Raw genomic sequence first — 19005 nt, forward strand, 5'->3', positions numbered from 1 at the left:
CGCTCACTCTTTAATCTTTAGAGAGAGACTTTGGCATCTATGGGTGCAAGCACGTAGCAACTGAACACACACAAACACTGGTCACTGGTCACTGTGGACAGTCCCATTGTCTACCACTGGATTTTATTTTCATTTTGCTGCTGGCATCAAAGGCAGACTCTCACATGTTCTAGCTGCACCGTTAAACTGCCTCCCCTAGTCCCTTGCGGCTTTATTAAGAAGTCTTTTTGACCAGGGAACACAAACACACAGAACTCTTCCATGAGAAAACAAAAATAGGTTAAAAAAAACAACACAAATCATGATAACATCTAAAAAAATAAATGATCAAGAGTTGGTGCCACAGGCTCTAAGAGCAACAATCAATAAATGGGACCTCATGAAACTGAAAAGTTTCTGTAAAGCGAAGGACACCGTCATCAAAACAAAATGACAGCCTACAGATTGGGAAAGAATCTTCACCAACCCTTTTTTCTGACAGAGGGCTAATAGCCAGTATATATAAGGAACAAAGAAGCTGAAAAGCAGCAAACCAAGTAATCCAATTTAAAAAATGGGGAACAGAGCTAAACAGAATTCTCTGTAGAGGAATATAGGATGGCAGAGAAACACTTAAAGAAATCCTCAACGTCATTAGCCATCAGGAAAATGCAAATCAAAACGACCCTGAGATTTCACCTTACACCCATCAGAATGGCCAAGATCAAAAACTCAAGTGACAACACATGCTGGAGAGGTTGTGGAGAAAGGGGAACCCTCTTCCACTGCTGGTGGGAATGTAAACTTGTACAACCACTCTGGAAATCAATCTGGCGCTTTCTCAGACAACTAGGAATAGTGCTTCCTCAAGATCCAGCCATACCACTCCTAGGTATATATCCAAAAGAGGCTCAAGTACACAATAAGGACATTTGCTCAGCCATGTTTGTAACAGCTTTATTTGTAATAGCCAGAAGCTGGAAACAGCCCAGATGCCCCTCAACTGAAGAATGGATGCAGAAATTGTGGTACATCTATACAATGGAATATTACTCAGTAATGAAAAAGAAAGAAATCATGAAATTTGCAGGTAAATGGTGGAACCTAGAAAGGATCATACTGAGTGAGCTGTCCCAGAAGCAGAAACACACACACGGTATATACTTACTCATATAGACACATAATATAGGATAAACTTATTAAAATCTGTACATCTAAGGAAACTAATCGAGAGACCCTAACTAAAATGCTCAATCCCCATCCCAAAAGGCAAAGAGGATGGACATCAGAAGAAGAAGAAGAAGAAAGGAAACAAGCTAGAAACCTGCCATGGAGGGCTTCTGAAAGGCTCTGCCCTGCAGACTATCAAAGCAGATGCTGAGACTTATGGCCAACTGTTGGGCAGAGTGCATGGAATCTTATGTAAGAAGTGGGAAATAGTAAGATCTGGAGAAGACAGGAGCTCCACAAGAAAAGCAACAGAACCAGAAATTTGAACACAGGTGTCTTCCCAGAGACTCATACTCTAACCAGGTACCATGCATGGAGATAACCTAGAACCACTGCACAGATGTAGCCCATGGCAGTTCAGTGTCCAAGTGGGTTACATAGTAATGGGATGAGGGACTGCCTCTGACATAATCTGATTGGCCTGCTCTTTGATCACCTCCCTCTGAGGGGGAAGCAGCCTTACCATGCCACAGAAGATGACAATGCAGCCACTCCTGATGAGATCTGATAAACTAAGATCAGAAGGAAGGAGAGGAGGACCTCCCCTATCAGTGGACTTGGGGAGGGGCATGCATGAAGAAGGGGGTGAGAGGGTGGGATCAGGAGGGGAAGAGGGAGGGACTTATGGGAGGATACAAAGTGAATAAAGTGTAATTAATAAAAAAGAAAAAGAGTTGGTGCCAGCAGAGAGAGAATGCTGCACTTCCTCTTCCTTTCTTTTAGACCATTCGTGCACTATAAGCACTCCTAACCACTCTTACTTGAGCACACCAGAGGTATCCTTCCTTAAAACTGGCAAATTCAAGATAGAGGAAAAAGAGTTGTTAACATTCCCCCACTGTCCTCTACTATATAATAGGGACTTCACCCTGTTCAGCAGACCTATCCTTCTGCCCAGCAGGCTCAGAGGGAGCCAGTGTTCAGACAGTAAGCAATAGAAGGCAAAGGAAGGGAGACTGGACTCAGTGATCAGGATATACCCAGGACCCTAATCCAGAGATATGCAGTTTCCTTGGCAGGACAGCAAAGGGGAGAGCAACGCAGGTAGAGCAAGGCTGTGGCTAGGCTTAACCTTCAAAGACTGTCTGGTAGTGATGCTCCCAGTACCCGTGGAGCAGGGCAAAATGGCGTTCTTCTGGATATCAAAGCAATCAAGGCTTGAAAGAGGGAAAGTGTGGATGCACTATTACTCAGAGCAGATAGTTTCCTCTTGTGTGAAGAGACTTCAGCCTCTAAGCAGAAAAAGGGGATAAAGGAGAATGTACATTAGTGCCAGACAAGCTATGTAAATTCTTCTACGAGGCCTAATTCCAACAAAGAACAAGATGGTGTTGGAATGAGGTTTAAAAACAAAACAAAAAACAAACAAGCAAACAGAAACAGAGTTTTTAACAGAAGGTAGAGAAAGAAAGGCTACAGTTCACAGAGCAAAGAGCCTAAGTCACTGGGGCACATGGAAGAACCAGGATGGCCTTGATGGTATCTGTCAGTGCAATTGCGCTGAGTGGGGCTGAGATGGACAAAGAGAGAGAGAGAGAAAGAGAAAGAGAACAAAATCAAGAGGGGAAGCAGAAAATCAAAACAAGTCTGAACCTCAGCAGGTAGAAGCAGGAATTTGGAGAAAGATGAGCTTCAGGGTCCATGCCAAGTCCACACATTGAAAGCAAGGACAGAAGCTTTGGAGTCATCTAAAACATGATGATGCCAAAGAGAGACCTGATAGATCTCTATGACTTTACTGGGAATAGTAGCCAGTGGATCTCTAGATCTGACCATCCTTCACCACACCTGGAGAGGAATTGTGTTTCCTCCATGATGAGCATGTCAACTCTGCCTTTCCATAGAACTGACCTCAGGTACAAGCACAAAGCAAGGCTCTGTCCCATTGCCTGCGATCTTTACTCTGAGAAGCTCTGTTATCCTCTGTAAGTTTTGAGAGCATAAGAGTGTCCTGAAGATACCTGATAAAACAGGATCAGATGAATGGGGAGGAGGTTCCCCCCCATCAGTGGACTTGGAAAGGGGCACGGTGGAGATGAGGGAGGGAGGGAGGGAGGGACTGGGAGGGAATGAGGGATCGGGACACGGCTGGGATACAGAGTTAATAAAATGTAACTGATAAAAAAAAAAGAGTGTTTAATGGACACAGCACCAGCTGTTCATCATGGAGATGGGTGGGGGAGCTGGCTTTTATGTCCTTCACAGCGTGGAAACTGGCTGATCTGGAGTGGGTGGGACATGCTGTAAAAAGGGAGAGGGACCCTGTATGCCAAAGACAAAAGGGCCGAATAAGAAATCAAGGAAATAACACGCTTCACAATAGCCACTAGTAACATAAAGTACCTTGGGGTGACACTAACCAAGCAAGTGAAAGACCTGTTTGAAAAAAACTTTAAGTAACTGAAGAAAGAAATTGAAGAAGATATCAGAAGATGGAAAGATCTCCCGTGCTCATGGATTGGTAGGATTAGCATTGTGAAAATGGCCATCCTGCCAAAAGCAATCTACAGGTTCAATGCAATTCCCATCAAAATACCAACTCAATTCTTTACAGACCTTGAAAAAAAAGATTCTCAGCTTCATATGGAGAAACAAAAACCCAGAATCTCCAAAATGATCCTGTACAACAACAGATCATATGGAGGTATCTCCATCCCTGATCTCAAGCTGTACTATAGAGCAATAGTAATAAAAACTGAATGGTATTGGCATAGAAACAGAAAGGAGGATCAATGGAACTAAATAGAAGACCCAGAAATAAACCTACACACCTATGAATACTTGATTTTTGACAAAGAAGCCAAAACCATTCAATGGAAATAAGACAGCATCTTCAACAAATGGTGCTGGTCCAACTGGATGTCTACATGCAGACAAATGAAAATAGATCCATATTTATCACCCTGTACAAAACTAAAGTCCAAGTGGATCAAAGAGCTTAACATAAAACCAGATACACTAAAACTGTTAGAAGAAAAAGTGGGGAAGAGCCTAGAACTCATTGGCACAGGAGACAACTTCCTGAAGAGAACACCAACAGCACAGGCTCTAAGAGCAACAATCAATAAATGAGACCTCATGAAACTGAAAAGCTTCTGTAAAGCAAAAGACACTGTCGTCAAAACAAAACAAACAGCCTACAGACTGGGAAAGGATCTTCATCAACCCTATATCTGACAGAGGGCTGTTATCCAGAATATATAAAGAGCTAAAGAAGTTAAAAAGCAATAAATCAAGTAATCCAATTAAAATATGGGGTACAGAGCTAAACAGAGAATTCTCTGTAAAGGAATGTACAATGGCAGAGAAACACTTAAAAAGATGCTCAACATCCTTAGCCATCAGAGAGATGCAAATCAAAACAACCCTGAGTTTTCACCTTACACCCACCAAAATGGCTAAAATCAAATACTCAAATGACAACACATGTTGGAGAGGTTGTAGAGAAAGGTGAACCCTCCTCCATTGCTGGTGGGGATGGAAACTGGTACAACCACTTTGGAAATCAATCTGGCGCTTTCTCAGGCAATTAGGAATAGTGCTTCCTCAAGACCCAGCTATACCACTGCTAAGCATATACCCAAAATTTGCTCAAGTACACAACAAGGACATTTGCTCAGCCATGTTTGTAGCAGCTTTATTTGTAATAGCCAGAACCTGGAAACAACCTAGATGTCCATCAACGGAGGAATGGATACAGAAATTGTGGTATTTTTACACAATGAAATACTACTCAGCAATAAAAAACAAGGAAATCATGAAATTTGCAAGCAATTGGTTGGATCTAGAAAAGATCATTTTGAGTGAAGTATCCTAGAAGGAGAAAGACACATATGGTATATACTCACTTATATAGTCCTACAAGATATGATAAACATAATGAAATCTATATGCCTAAAGAAGATAAACAAGAAAGAGGACATGGGGTAAGATGATCAATCCTCACTTAGAAAAATAAATGGGATGTGCATTGGACATAGGAGAAAACAAGTGACAGGACAGGAGCCTACCGCAGGGGGCTTCTGGAAGACTCTACCTAGCAGTGTATCAAAGCATATATTAAGACTCATAACCAAACCTTCAGCAGAGTGCAGGGAATCATATGAAAGAAGGGGGAGTCAGTATGATGTGGAAAAGATAGGAGCTCCACAAGGACCAAATATATCTGGGCACAGGGGTCTTTTCTGAGACTGACACTCAACCAAGGACCATGTATGGATATAACCTAGAACCTCTGCTCAGATGTAGCCTGTGGTAGCTCAGTAACCAATTGGTTTCTCATAGTAAGGGGAACAGGGACTATTTCTAACAGGAACTCAATGGCAGGTTCTTTGACCTCCCCACCCCCCAAGGGAGGAGCAGTCTTGCTAGCCCACAGAGGAGGACTTTACAGCCAGTCCTGAAGATACCTGATAAAACAAGATCAGATGAAAGGGGAGGAGGTCCTCCCCAAGCAGTGGACTTGGAAAGGGACAGGGTGGAGATGAGGGAAGGGGGGTAGGATTGGGAAGGAATGAGGGAGCGGTATACAGCTGGGATACAGAGTTAATAAAATGTAACTAATAATAAAATAAATAAAAAGGGAGAGGGGCAGCGCAGGAAGAAAGGCAACATCTCAGTGTCTGTGGTTAGTGCTCCAAAGGTTTCTGTACAGCCTCCAGGGCCTTTTCACCATTGTGACATAACACCTGAGACAAACACAGGATAAAAATAAAATTGTCTATTTGTGCTTATCGTGTGGAAGATTCAGTCCTTAGTGCTTGGTCCCCAGGCAGATGTCATAGCAGTGGAGGCGAGTGAAGGAGATGGGGGTCCTTAACTGATGGCTCAGTAACAGGAAGCAGACTTAGAAAAGAGGAAACTGGAAACCAGGTATAACCTTTAAAGATGCACTCCTAATGACGTACTTCCTGCAGCTAGGAGTAAGACAGTGTCACGGGCTGGGGAAGAAGTGTTTCAGACATGGGATGGGACAGATTTCATATACAAATTATAAGAGTCTCTGAGCATTTCCCCCTTCATTCTTGTGTACCTCTTTAACCTGAATCAAAAAATAACCACAAAATGTATTTCCTAACTAGGACTCAATAAAAAAAAACCACAGAAAAGTTAACTCACTGTCATTAAGAGAGACAGAAAAAAAAAAGAGCTAGCATTGCCATCCCACCCACGCGTTACAGAGCTCCCTCAGCCATATTTGAAGGGTTTTGGTTCAGAATTTCAGACATTCTCAATGCCCGTTTCTCAGCATGAACAACTGGGTCAGTCCTATGTGTTTCATAAGCTCAGAAAGTCAATCCCCACCTTAAACGGGGCCTCACAGAAACTTGGAATCTCATGACATTACCAAGAAGAAGGGGCTGCCTGGCGATATGCTTTGTTCGGGTCACTCTGGTCCATTTAGAACTGTAAAAGACCCTATCCCTTCCTGTAGAGATTAGATGAGGCCAGTGCTCTCCCAGGCTAAAATGGGCCTAGACTCCCTTGGGCCCTTTCCTGTTCGTCAAAGCTAGGCCGAGTGACACATTCAAATCAGGACAAATGCCACCACCAGAAAGGCAGGTGGGGACACCCACAAATGTCTCTGAGCATGGATATCTGATTCCATATGACATATCAGACCTCTGTCTTCCAGGCCAGCTAAACAAAGATGTGACCTATGCACAGTTCTTCTCCTTCCTGAGCTGTCTCCAGGTAAGCCCAGGGGTCTGCCCCCACAGCCTCATCATGCACATATACATGCATACACACATGCACACACGTACACACTCACACTCATACACTCATATGCACACGCGTGTGGGCAGCCGTACACAGACCTCTTATTATGACTACACCTCTTTAACCAGCATGCTCTTCACCTCTCAGCTCAATCCCTGTAACGGCTGGATGTCTTCCAACAAGACTCTCCGGACTCTCACCTCAGAGGTATGCGGTTGCTTTCCCCGTCGCTGGGTTTGCTGGGGCTTTTCCCTCGGGAGGGGATGCCACAGCATGATGACCTCCAACCATCATATAACAAATAACAAGGACTCGTGTTTGGGAAGCCGGAAATGCCAAACGACCTTACATGTGTCCTGTCTGCCTCCACCTCTTCCTATGACTGCCTCTCTTAATGTCCACATGTGAGTGCACGTTTCTCACATATGAACGCATGTACACACTCAGCTAGTAAAGTAACCTGAGGTATTGAACTAGGGCGTTGAGAAAGTTAAGCCTTATGTGTGGCTGGGCACATCACATGTCTGAAAGAGTCCCTTTCCCAAGCAAAACATCTTATGCTTTGTTCAAATGTGGTAAATTATCTTTATGAAAAATTATTGAAATGTTTGTATTTTTTAATTTTTGAGACAAACAAGGCTTGCTTCAAAGAGAAATTTTCTTTCTCGCCTCAGTTTCCTGAGAACTGACATTTCAGGCATGACCCACCACCTGCATATTTTGTTAATAAAACTTTATTGTAAAGAACTTGCAAATAAAAAAAATACGCTGTGAGATTAAAAGTTAAAAATATATATTTTGATTTTGGAAACATGAAAACTATAAAAATCTACAAAGAGCAGCAACAAAAATTGGGCTGCAGCCAGCTGTGATGGTACACATTGGTAAGCTATGCTGAAGAGGCAGAGGCAGGAGGGTAACAAGTTTGAGGACTGAACTATAACTTTGGGGCTGGAAGATGGTTTAGTAGCTAAGAGCATTTGCTGCACAAGTTTGAGAGCCTGAGTTCAAATCACTAACACAAACATAAAGCGCTGGGCATGGCTGCACAGGGGCCCGTAACAGCAGTGCCATGAGGAACAGAGACAAATCACTCAGGCGGGCTAGCTGCCCGCCTGCCTCCAGGTTCAATACGAGAACCTGTCTCATGGCAGTAAGGCAGAGTGACCAGTGACAAGGCAAGCCCCCAACATCTTTCTCTGATCTCAGTGCCCGTGCACACACACACACTTGCACACACACAGACACACGTGCACATACAATACACAAACACACACAAATTCAGGCTGGGGAGACAGCACCATCAGTCGGTGAAGTGCTTGCCATGTGATCATGAGGACCTGAGTTCAATCCCTAGCACCCATGTGAGAAAGCTAAGGCAGTGACATACACCTGTAATCTCCGTGCTGGGAAGGTGGAGTCAAGAGAACCCCTGGGGTTCACTAGCCATCCAGCCAACCTAACCCAGTGAACAAATCCAGGCCAATGAAGCTCCTCTCCATAACAAATGTGAATGGATCCTAAGCAGTAATGTCTGAGGCCATCGTTTGGCCTCTAAACACATGTATGCATATGTACATACATACCTACAGACAGATAGGTACATGTGCACACAGAGAAAAAAAAAACATTGATGTATCAGTATGTGAGTGCCTAGTATCACTTTAAAAGATAAGCATCTGGGGGTTTTGCCTACTAGATTGAGAATACACATACAAATTCCAGTGTTTACAAATTGTTCCTCCATCCACATTATAATTGTACAATTGTTTTGCAATCGTCCAGCATGCCAGCGTGGCAAAATGTATTCCGTCCTTTTCTGTAGTTAGACACACAGTTATTTCCAGTTCTTCATCATGACGAATAACAAGACGTATGGTTTGTGTCGTCTCTATTTCCTATACACAAGTTCCTATGAGTCATATTGGTGGTCATGCTAAGGATTTGGTCCATATTGCCAAGCTATTGTCTAAACGATGAAACTAACCTACGTTTTCATTCATTCACCCTCTGACATTCAGTAACGTCAAGGTTGTTCATCTCATCTTTGACAAACCCATGCAGAAAAAAGTAGATTCTTATTACTTTAATTTACACTGGTTTGACTTGTAATGAATGGTAACATTTTTCGTGTTCACTGGTCATTTGCACATGAATACACTTTAATGTGCAGAGCTGTTTTCTGCTGATGGCTTGGAGATAGTAAAGTGGAGTGGTGTGTGGAAAATCAATTTCTTTTTCTGCCTGAATTGTCTCATGAAAGTCAAAGTTGAGGTTTCACGGAATTCTCTGTTTCCCTTGTATTCAGAGAGCAGAACAACTCTCCAATACACTGAAAAAAATTGCAGCCACCAAGACATTCTCGAACTTCAGTCTTTTCTACATGGATTTCGACTTCCACGAAAGTAAGTGGCTTGCTGTTGTCTTGACAGTAGACAACCCCTTCCCCCCAGCTGCAGGAAGGGGTGGGGGGCCGTGTTACAAAGCACACAGAGCAGACAAGGCAGGGTCAGCCCTGCCTACCTGACATGGTAGTGCTCAGCATTGAGGAAAGAAAAAGCATGAGGCATTTTCTGACAGTCTGAGACTCAACAGCACCTCCTCACTTCATCGTAAAAGTCTCTCAGGCAACAGGAATGGTAGCCCATTGGGGAGAATTGGGGCTGGAAGTCTCCAGGCTAATGAGATCACCTATGCTCATGTGTGTGCTAAAACTAGAGGGGACAGAAGGGAAAAGTGAGACCGTGCCTCCTGTGGTAGACTACTTTTAATAAGCCCAGACCTGAAACTAATCAAAAGCTCTTAGAGGGAGACAAAAAAAAAAAAAAAAGTAGATCCTCTGGGAAGAATTTTTTTTTCATTTATTGCATTTTGTCACTGACAAGCGGCCACACAGACTCAGGCTTGCTAACTGGAGCCACTGATTTATCCTTTACATCTTGACTTTCAAAAAACAAAACAAAACAACAACAAAAAAAACTATTTATTGATTAAAACCTTCCCAAGATTAATTTTCATTGTTAAGCAATTTTTCTGCACTAGAAAAGCCCCTGTTGGTTGACTGCCAGCTGAGATGATGCTAATGAAATGCTTCAATGTGTGCAGCAAAGGGGAGATTTCTCATCTCTGTCCCTCACCCACAGCCCCACAGCACCCAGCCCAGGCATCTGGAGTGGAGCAGATGGCCATCATGAATTATTGAATATTACATTAGCTGACACGTTTTGCATTGCAGACTCTAATCCTTCAGCTCTGAACATCCTTTCAACAAGACTGATCTGTCTTTACCAGATTTCCTGCTTACATGACACATCTCTCTCATGGGGAGAGACATTTTTGATAAATAACCTCTCATTAAAATGCAGAGTTAAAGACTTATTAATGACTTCTCGGTGTAAACAAATGCACCTCCAAGTGATCTTTGATCATTACCATCCTTGAATGTGAGCAAAGTTATTAAAAATCTAATAATGTCTAACATCCACGTGGGACATTTTTTATTGTCCAGGGTGATTTCTACAACTGTCACTCATTATCTCTGGTGCTTCAGGCAATTCACTGGGCATCTCTCACCTCTCAGGTCCCAAACCTCCAAGAGGGGACTCGGTTTTAAGTGTTTTTATTAGCATGCATTAATTATGCATAATAATGGTTTCATTATGAAATTTCGAACCTGCACATAATAGATTTCAGTCATATTCACCTCCCACTACTTTCTCTTGTCCTCCTCCCACACCCAATCAATACTCTTCCAATTTCCAGCTAGTTGCCCCTTAGTTTCACATCCCTATGTCTATGTGGGGCACAACGGGTTTGGTTAGGGGTTTTTGCAGGTGCTTGGGTGGGAATTCACTTACAGAAACAGATGCACCTTAGCCATGGCTACACCACTGAAGAAAACGTCTTTGTTTCTTCCACCAACCATTTCCCACATATAAGTATTAAGTCCCTTGCTTGGAAATTCCTATCAACAGTGTAATCATTTTCCTGTTTCATAATCCCTCCACCATTTTTTTAAAACAAGTGTGAAGATCCAGCTTTGCCAGTTCTTTCTTGTCCATCTGAAGTCGCCAAGCACCTGAACAGGGTCAACATATGCACATAGCAAAAGAGAGAGTAGAGGCAGAGAAAGGTGTTCTGGGATGTGTCCGTAAGAACACCTCATGCAACATTTAATGACTACGCACTGCCATGGTTGCTTCTGAGAGGGCCAGAATTTTTATCACCCTTTCAGGAACTATTATAACGTCTTGGCTTGTGGCCAAGTTAAGAATTTTAGACTTGAAATCCTAACATTTATTAGATTAGATAGAAGGATCGTCCACTCCAGATCAATTTCTGGGGGTAACTTCCCATCCTAGATATCATGGCAGCGCATTACCACCCTGCTTGTAACTTGCAATTGTAGAAAGAGCCTAGAATTTATAACCGTGTTCTTATCTCAGTTCAGGCACAGATCACAGAATTGTAGACCAGCAAGGACCCTGTAACTGTTAGCTGGCATCATCCACTGGCTTCTTTATCACTGAGTGTAATGCACCCCTATAGTCTTCCTTATAAGCATTCTCTTTCATGTGTGTGTCCAAACACCTCCTGTCATCATTCATACCTAAGGAAATGCTTCCCCAAGTTCCCTGAGGAGGGTATGGTATAAATGTAGCTCATTATCACCCAGATGTCCTTTCATCAGAAGCGAAACTCGGTAGAGGCATTTATTAAATGTGCAGTCTGGAGTCCTGTGAACATCGTCCTTCTTTCCACACTGTGTGAGAGCTGACTACCACACCACCAAAGCCCTCCAACTGTGAGCTGAAATTCACAATTGCATGTTCTTGTGACAGAAAACTTCATAGCTGAGCATCCCTGTCACTTGGAGACCTGTTTGTTCTCCATTGTGACAGCCTGGGTCCAGCACTGAAAGGGGACAGACAGCTCATGCGCTGATGTCGTTTTATTGTTTTGTTCTGTTTTTTGGTTTTTTGTTTTTGTCTTTTTGCTGACTCATTCTCCAACTGGTTATGAACTAATCAGAAGTAGCAAACTCGCCTCCAAAAAATGTCAACTTGATCATGCAACATTCTTTCCCTCTCTACTTCACCTTCCCAGTGGTGGAGAGAAAACACCACTTGGCTGATAAGGCTGCTTTCATGTTGACAGTTTAAATACACCTCCTACTGCCCTTGGCTTCAAAGACAGCCCAGCTGTAGTAAACTTAGGCCCTTTGTTCCCTCCCCGGTATGAATGCAGATTTCTATTTTAAATATCAGCTAGCTTGCAATTCATCAAAGGAAGAGCTACCACATGCCCTATAAATCTCCACTGTTTCTGAGGTTCTTTGAAAAGATGTCGGTGAATGGAATTTGTCTGACTTACAGATAAAGAAAATATATTATGCACCAAATCCCAACAGATGCTCCATGATCTTTCAAGAAGCTAAATTTATTTCTTACAAAGCACAAATAGGAAGGACTGGGGGATAGCTGTGCTGGAAAAGTGCCTGCTACATAAGCGTGTGGACCTGAGTTCAGATCCTCAGCACCCACATATGAGTGGGGTACAATGGCATGTGTCTAGACAGATCCCAGAAGCTCTTTCACCAGAGAGGCAAGACAAACTGGTGAGCTCCAGATTCAGTGAGAAGCTTTGTCTCAAGATTTTCCAACCCCCCCCACACACACACACAAATGAGAAAGACCAATTTGCCATATTGACTTTCATGTGCCCTCCCACTCTAAAATCAATTGAGGAAAAAAATGCTATATCTACTGTTGCAGTTCTGAAAAAGTCGAATCATATCATGAAATTGTCACAAAGAATCATTGCATGCAAATCAAAATGACCCTGAGATTTCACTATACACCCACCAGTATGGCTAAGATCAAAAACTCAAGTGACAAACATGCTGGAGAGGATGTGGAGAAAGGGGAACCCTCCTCCAGTGCTGGTGAGAATGTAAACTTGTACAATCACTTTGGAATCAACCTGGCGCTTTCTCAGAAAATTAGGAACAGCGCTACTTCAAGATCCAGCTACACCACTCCTAAGCATATATCCAAAATATGCTCAAATACACAAGGACATGTTCAACCATGTTCATAGCAGCTCTATTTGTAATAGCCAGAACCTGGAAACAACCCAGATGTCCCTCAGTGGAGGATTGGACACAGAAATTGTGGTACATTTACACAATGGAAAACTATTCAGCAATTAAAAACAAGGAAATCATGAAATGTGCAAGCAAATGGTGGGAACTAGAAAAGATCATCTTGAGTGAGGTATCCCAGAAGCAGAAAGGCACACATTGTAGATACTCTCATAAGTGGATATTAGCCATATAATATAGGATAAACATACTAAAATCTATACTCCTAAAGAAGCTAAACAACAAAGAAGACCCTAGGGAAGATTCTCAGTCCTCATTCAGAAGGGCAAATGCAGTAGACATTGGAAGCAGAAGACAGGGAAAAGGACAGGAGCCTACCACAGACAGCCTCTGAAAGGCTCTACTGATCAAGGTATTGAAGCAGAGGCTGAGACTCATAGCCAAACTTTGGGCAGAGTGCACGGAATTTTATGAAAGAAGGGGGAGATAGAAAGACCTGGAGGGGACAGGAGCTCCAAAAGGAGACCAACAAAGCCAAAAAAAAAAAAAAAACTGGGCCCTGGGGGCCCTGCAGAGACTGATACCTCAACCAAAGACCACGCATGGAGAGGCCATAAAACCCCTGCACAGATGTAGCCCATAGACTCAGTCTCCAAGTGGATTCCCTAGTAAGGGGAGCAGGGGCTGTCTGAGGCATGAACTCAGTGGCTGGCTCTCTGATCACCTTCCTCTGGGGATTGCAGCCTTGTCAAGCCGCAGAGGAAGAAAATGCAGCCAACCCTGAATAGACCTGATAGGCTAGGGTCAGAGAGAAGGGGAGGAAGATCTCCCCTATCAGTGGACTAGGGGAGGGCCATAGGAGGAGAAGAGGGAGAGAGGGAGGAAAGATTGGGAGGAGAGGAGGGAGGGGGCCACAGCCAGGATACAAAGGGAATAAGTTGTAATGAATAATTATTAAAAATTAAAAAAAAATCATTCCACCTAGTAATAGTTGAGGTTCACATAAAACCTGTAGTCTTGACTGTGAGTTACCTACCCATAATTTTACAGTAAAAGTGCCTCCCTCTGTATAGAAACCGGTACCTATAAAGACACAAAAAAATGTGTGGAAAAAAAATGTTTCTCCTGTGGACTGCCTGCCTGTATTCTTGGTAACTGTGTGCCATGTTCTTTCAATATTAACTATTATTTCATAGGGCAAACCGGCTAGTCTGAAGGCTGGACTCTGCCGCATAAGTCTACAGAGCTGAAACAGAGTTTGGAAGAATGGAAGTTTCCCGTGAGGGAGGCACACGTTATTGTTGATACCATGTAGAACTGTTTGAGTAGAGTGACAATGAGAATTCCTTGGCTGGGACAGCAGCTTGTTACTAAAGCCCCTGTCCAATGTACAGGGGCTCCCTGGGCTCCAGCATCCTCATCATCACGCCACAAGAAGGAAACAGCCCCTCAATGCCTACGTTACAACCCTGTTCCATGGCAAAACTTAGCAAGCAAATATGCCCCCTCCCTTCGCTTTATATCTCCCTGCTGTGTTTCCCTTTCATAATTCCCACAACTATAGGATTGCTTAGCCTCCAAAGGGAATAGGAGGGGATGACTTTTTTTTTTTTCATTTTGAAATGAGTTACCAATTCTGATGGTTGAATTGTCTATCTGTTCTGCAAAGAGATCCAGCAACATCTCTTCATTTCCTTGAGGGTTCAATTCCAACTGCTCTAACTTTCTGTATGTCATGCTGAGGTTCCAGGTCACGCTTCCTGACCTCAGGGCTAGCTCTATCTGCTCTTATTTGGCTGGTACTGGTGCATATAAACTTCAAATTAAAATGGAAATATTTTAGAACAACCTTGGTGCCAAAGTTGAATCACACTGGGAGAAACTTCTGCATAAGCAAAGCTGACCTCCTTGGCACAGAAATCCTAGCGATGGCTTCCTCCAAGAACTCCATTTTGACTTAAACCATTTCTGTAACAAACTCAACATTTGCCTTTCACTGTAAAATTTCACGGGTCCCCCAATCACTGCAATTCTTTCATAGATTTTTTTTTTTTTGGCCACTGAAGACACAAGTTTTGTTTTGACTTGAAAAATGTGTGATTTATTATACATAACTTACTCGTTAATAACACTTACTAAAAAGGAAATATGAAGAACTCATATGTCTAGCTGCTGATGTTACTCTAATAGCCAGTTTAAAAACTGCACTAAAATTAGTCTCATTGGTTTTATTACACCATTTCCTGGGTCAAATGCTTTTATTATTATATATCAATTATACATAGTAGTAGGTGAAGACACCCTTTTGGGCTAAACTTTTCACTCGATTGTTTCTGCTAATAGGAAAGGTCCAAAAGTCATGTATGAGGCTTCCTACCACAGCACTCAAGGGAAACCCCAGAGATCTAGATCAAGTCCACAGCTCACTAGGTGTCTATTCAGTACAAAAGGTCTCTAACTCATTACTTTCCTCATTCACCTCTTGCAATGTTCCAGCAGGCTGTATCTGAGGACTTGGTTGAGCTCAGTTCCTGGCCTGGTCTTATGAATACTACCGAGGAATTCTGAATATCTGGTAGTCATCTTGGGCTACTATATTAAAGTACCATTGCCTGAGTGGTCCATAAACAACAGAACTTTACTTACCCAATCCCAGAGGATATAAATCCAAGACCACAGTGCTTCCACAGTTGGGTTCTGGTGAGAGCCCTCCATTAGCTTTTTAAACTATCTCATGGCAAAAGCTCTCTGGTACACATTTTATTAGGACACTACATCTATCCATGAGGGCTCCACTTCATGGCCTAGCTAGATCCCAAAGGCTCCACCTCTTATCAAGTCACAGCAGGATTAGTCTCTCAGTGTATGAACTTGAGAATGATCCCAACTTCGGTCCATCCAGTATCCTGTTGGAGATCATCTTTATTCTTTCTTCTGTAAACACCTGTACAGCAGAAAGTGAGCTGAATCTAAAAATAAAGGAAATGAGTGAAGTGAAAAGTGCAAAAGGAAATGGAAGCAATGTCACCTCCAAAGCCTCAATGACTAGAGGCCGATGTCTGTACTGGGTGGAAACCTTGACCCACCACACGTTTGTCAATCTCTGTGTTAGAGACCTCCATATGCATTCAAGGAGAGAGGAGATGGATACCACAGGATAAAGAGCACCCAAGAGTCCTTAGAGGTGACCTCAGCTTTGCGTTTGTAAAAACTCCTCAAATTCCTTGCTCTTCCACTGCAAGTAACTTGTCAGATGTTCAGACTGGAGGTGGATTTGATAGACAATCAACACAGAGCTAGAAATTTGAAAAGCAAGTCCCAGAAATAGGAATAAAAGTGGCTCATCTCCTGGACAAGAGGGAGATTAAGAGGCTTAAGCAAGCATGAGTAGATTGCACAGCAGATGAACAGGCTAAGTGGGACACAGGCCAGCAACATCCCTGAGCAGGCAATGGCAGCCGTGCAGTCAGGAAGGGCGACCTAGAGCCCAGCGTGACATGAGAATTTAGAGCATCTGGAATTGAACCTAAAACAGGGTTGTGCCCCACAAAAGAGGCAGAACAGATAAACAACTGGAAACAGAGGCAGGCCAGCTTCCTGGGGCCACTCCTTTTTTACAGGACACTGTTGCCAAAGTCAGGAAACAAACTGTGTGCCATCTGGTTTAGAAGAACCAGTTGATCCCTGTCTTTCATAAAACTAAGTGTGGCTTCCTTATCAGTGCAGCTGGTAGCTTTCCATTGAAAGAACAAATTCATTCCATTCCTCAGAAGAAAAAAAAAGAACCCTCCTCTATCAGCATAAGGCAATCTGGGTTTCCATATGGGGTCTACATCATAACTCAATGGCACAGTGAACAACTCATTTTGAGTCTTACAAGGAATGCAAATGCTACTTACCAACAGCAGCTTCTTCTGGCAACTACCAGAAAGTCCATCAGCACACTATAAAATGATCCCAAGGAGCAAGGCATGTTGGTGCTGTAATGCTAGTACTTGTGATGTAGGGGTGGGAGGCTCAGACATTCAAAGTAATTCTTATATATTTAGCAAGTGTGAAGGCCCCCTCTCAACCAAAGAAAGAAGAAAAGAGAAAGAACCACCCTAGTAACATACTGCCTAAGAATACACTAAACAGACCATGAGCATGACATTTTACCCTGAATGTTGACAAGGGGAACATTATTTTTCACCTCGGGGGGGGAAAAGGGTGGAGCAGTAAGAGGGGACGGCATCTCTTCAATAACTACAAAAGCAACAGAGGATTAATTCAGTCTAATGCGGGTCACTTCAACAGAGTGTCTCCATACTTTCCTGGGGTAAGAAAAAGGAAAGGGGGCATTCCTCTGCCCTTGAGGCTGGGGAGACTTGCAGAGAGGGGTGAGAAGAACAATTGGAATCATAGCTGCACTTCTGGCTTCGATGAACACCAGGAAAGTGAGGCGTCCTGGAAGGAACCGAAGTCTCGGATGGTTCTGCCTGAAGGCTCTCTGGGGACTGCAATTTCCTTGAGGAAGTTTTACTGGCTTTGTGATATTACAACCTAGAATTAATTGCACTGCTGCCTGGGAGAAACTGACATGCGTAGTCTCTTATCCCTGTTGAAGGACAGTTTTATTACTTTTCATCACTTTGGGGCTCATAATATTTTCTCTGTAGCCATGCTCTCTCTAAATGCAATGTTGAGATAATTTTATATAATTATATTTCTGACACCTTGTATGATTGTTAGGGGTGATTGCTTGACACACGTAGGCAGTGTCTGCAAATGGTAGCACATGAAAGGAGATGTTAGCAAAATGTCATCTTTGCTTCTGCAAAGAGGCATTGTGCCACCACATGAGGAAAAGATCAAATGGACTTAAATTGTTGCTACTCATTTTAGCACTCACTTGACTTCCCCTGCCCTCCCTGCCACACAAGGCAGATTCACCAGCTTTTTCACACATGTTCTTTCTTGACTTAGAAAAAAAGAAAAAAAAAAAAATCACATAATGGGTAGATCATTGCTGTGCAGAAAACTCCCAGCCCAAAGCATAGCTCAGAAAAAGCCATGATGAGATAAAACAAGGCCTGGCAGGGTAGATTTAAGGGGGGGGGGGGTTGGAGAGATGGCTCAGTGGTTAAAAACACTGGCTGCTCTCCCAGGACCAGGGTTCAATTCTCATCACCCACATGGTAGCTCACCACCATTTTTAATCCAGGGATCTGCTGCCCTCTTCTAGTCTCCATGCACACCAAGTACACAGACATGCATGCAAGCAAAAATTCATACACAAAAATTAAGGAAAAGAGTAGGGGAGATTAGATGACATCACGTGAGCTCCTTGTCCTTGGCATTATGAAACTCATCTGTAACCCTCCGATTGTGTGTCTTTTAGTCATAGAGGAGTGGCAGAAAAGAGGTGGCCAGCCGTGGCAGCTTATTGAACCTGTAGATGGATTCCACCCCAATGAGGTAAGTGATGCCACGTGATGGTCACTGAGGCTATCTGCTTGGTTTTCTAAAATATATGTATGCATTCATACGTTTGCTTTTCATCCTATTTTATTCACAGAAGGATTTCTAGAGAGTGTACACATAAGTAACATAGAAATTAAAAAAAAAGAATATGAAAATCAGAGAGAAATTAAAACAAGACAAATAATTTACCAGCATCTTAGATGTAGTTTCTTCAGTTTGTAGACTATGTGCAGGGCAGTCCCAGGGTTCGCTAGTGGCCAATGAGAAATAAGTCATCAGCCATGCCTTCCATAAAGAAAAAAAATGCTTGTAAAGTATGATCGAAACACATCATGTACATGTATGAAATTCTAAAAAAAAAAAAAAAAAAGTAAAACATATTATACTTAATATAGTAACAATTGCAAGGATTTCTGAAATTGAGATGTTTGGGGAAACCTTGTGTGGATCTCTCTGGAAAGAACAATGTGAGAGAACAATGCCTTTAGCGACACCCTGCAGTAAGAGCA

At 42.8% G+C, this 19005-nt stretch overlaps 1 protein-coding gene across 1 annotated transcript in view; it reads left to right on the forward strand.

Moving 5' to 3' along the window:
• Window positions 1-19005, forward strand: part of Aoah (acyloxyacyl hydrolase) — a 226754-nt gene that overhangs the window by 195423 nt on the left and 12326 nt on the right. Inside the window, exons 17-20 of the mRNA XM_060372382.1 lie at window positions 6845-6903; window positions 7078-7137; window positions 9239-9335; window positions 18414-18490. Coding sequence (XP_060228365.1) covers window positions 6845-6903; window positions 7078-7137; window positions 9239-9335; window positions 18414-18490 — 293 coding nt within the window. The remainder of the gene's footprint in view (window positions 1-6844; window positions 6904-7077; window positions 7138-9238; window positions 9336-18413; window positions 18491-19005) is intronic.

Source organism: Meriones unguiculatus, chromosome 19 (assembly GCF_030254825.1).
Source record: "Meriones unguiculatus strain TT.TT164.6M chromosome 19, Bangor_MerUng_6.1, whole genome shotgun sequence".
NCBI classification, from domain to species: Eukaryota; Metazoa; Chordata; class Mammalia; order Rodentia; family Muridae; genus Meriones; species Meriones unguiculatus.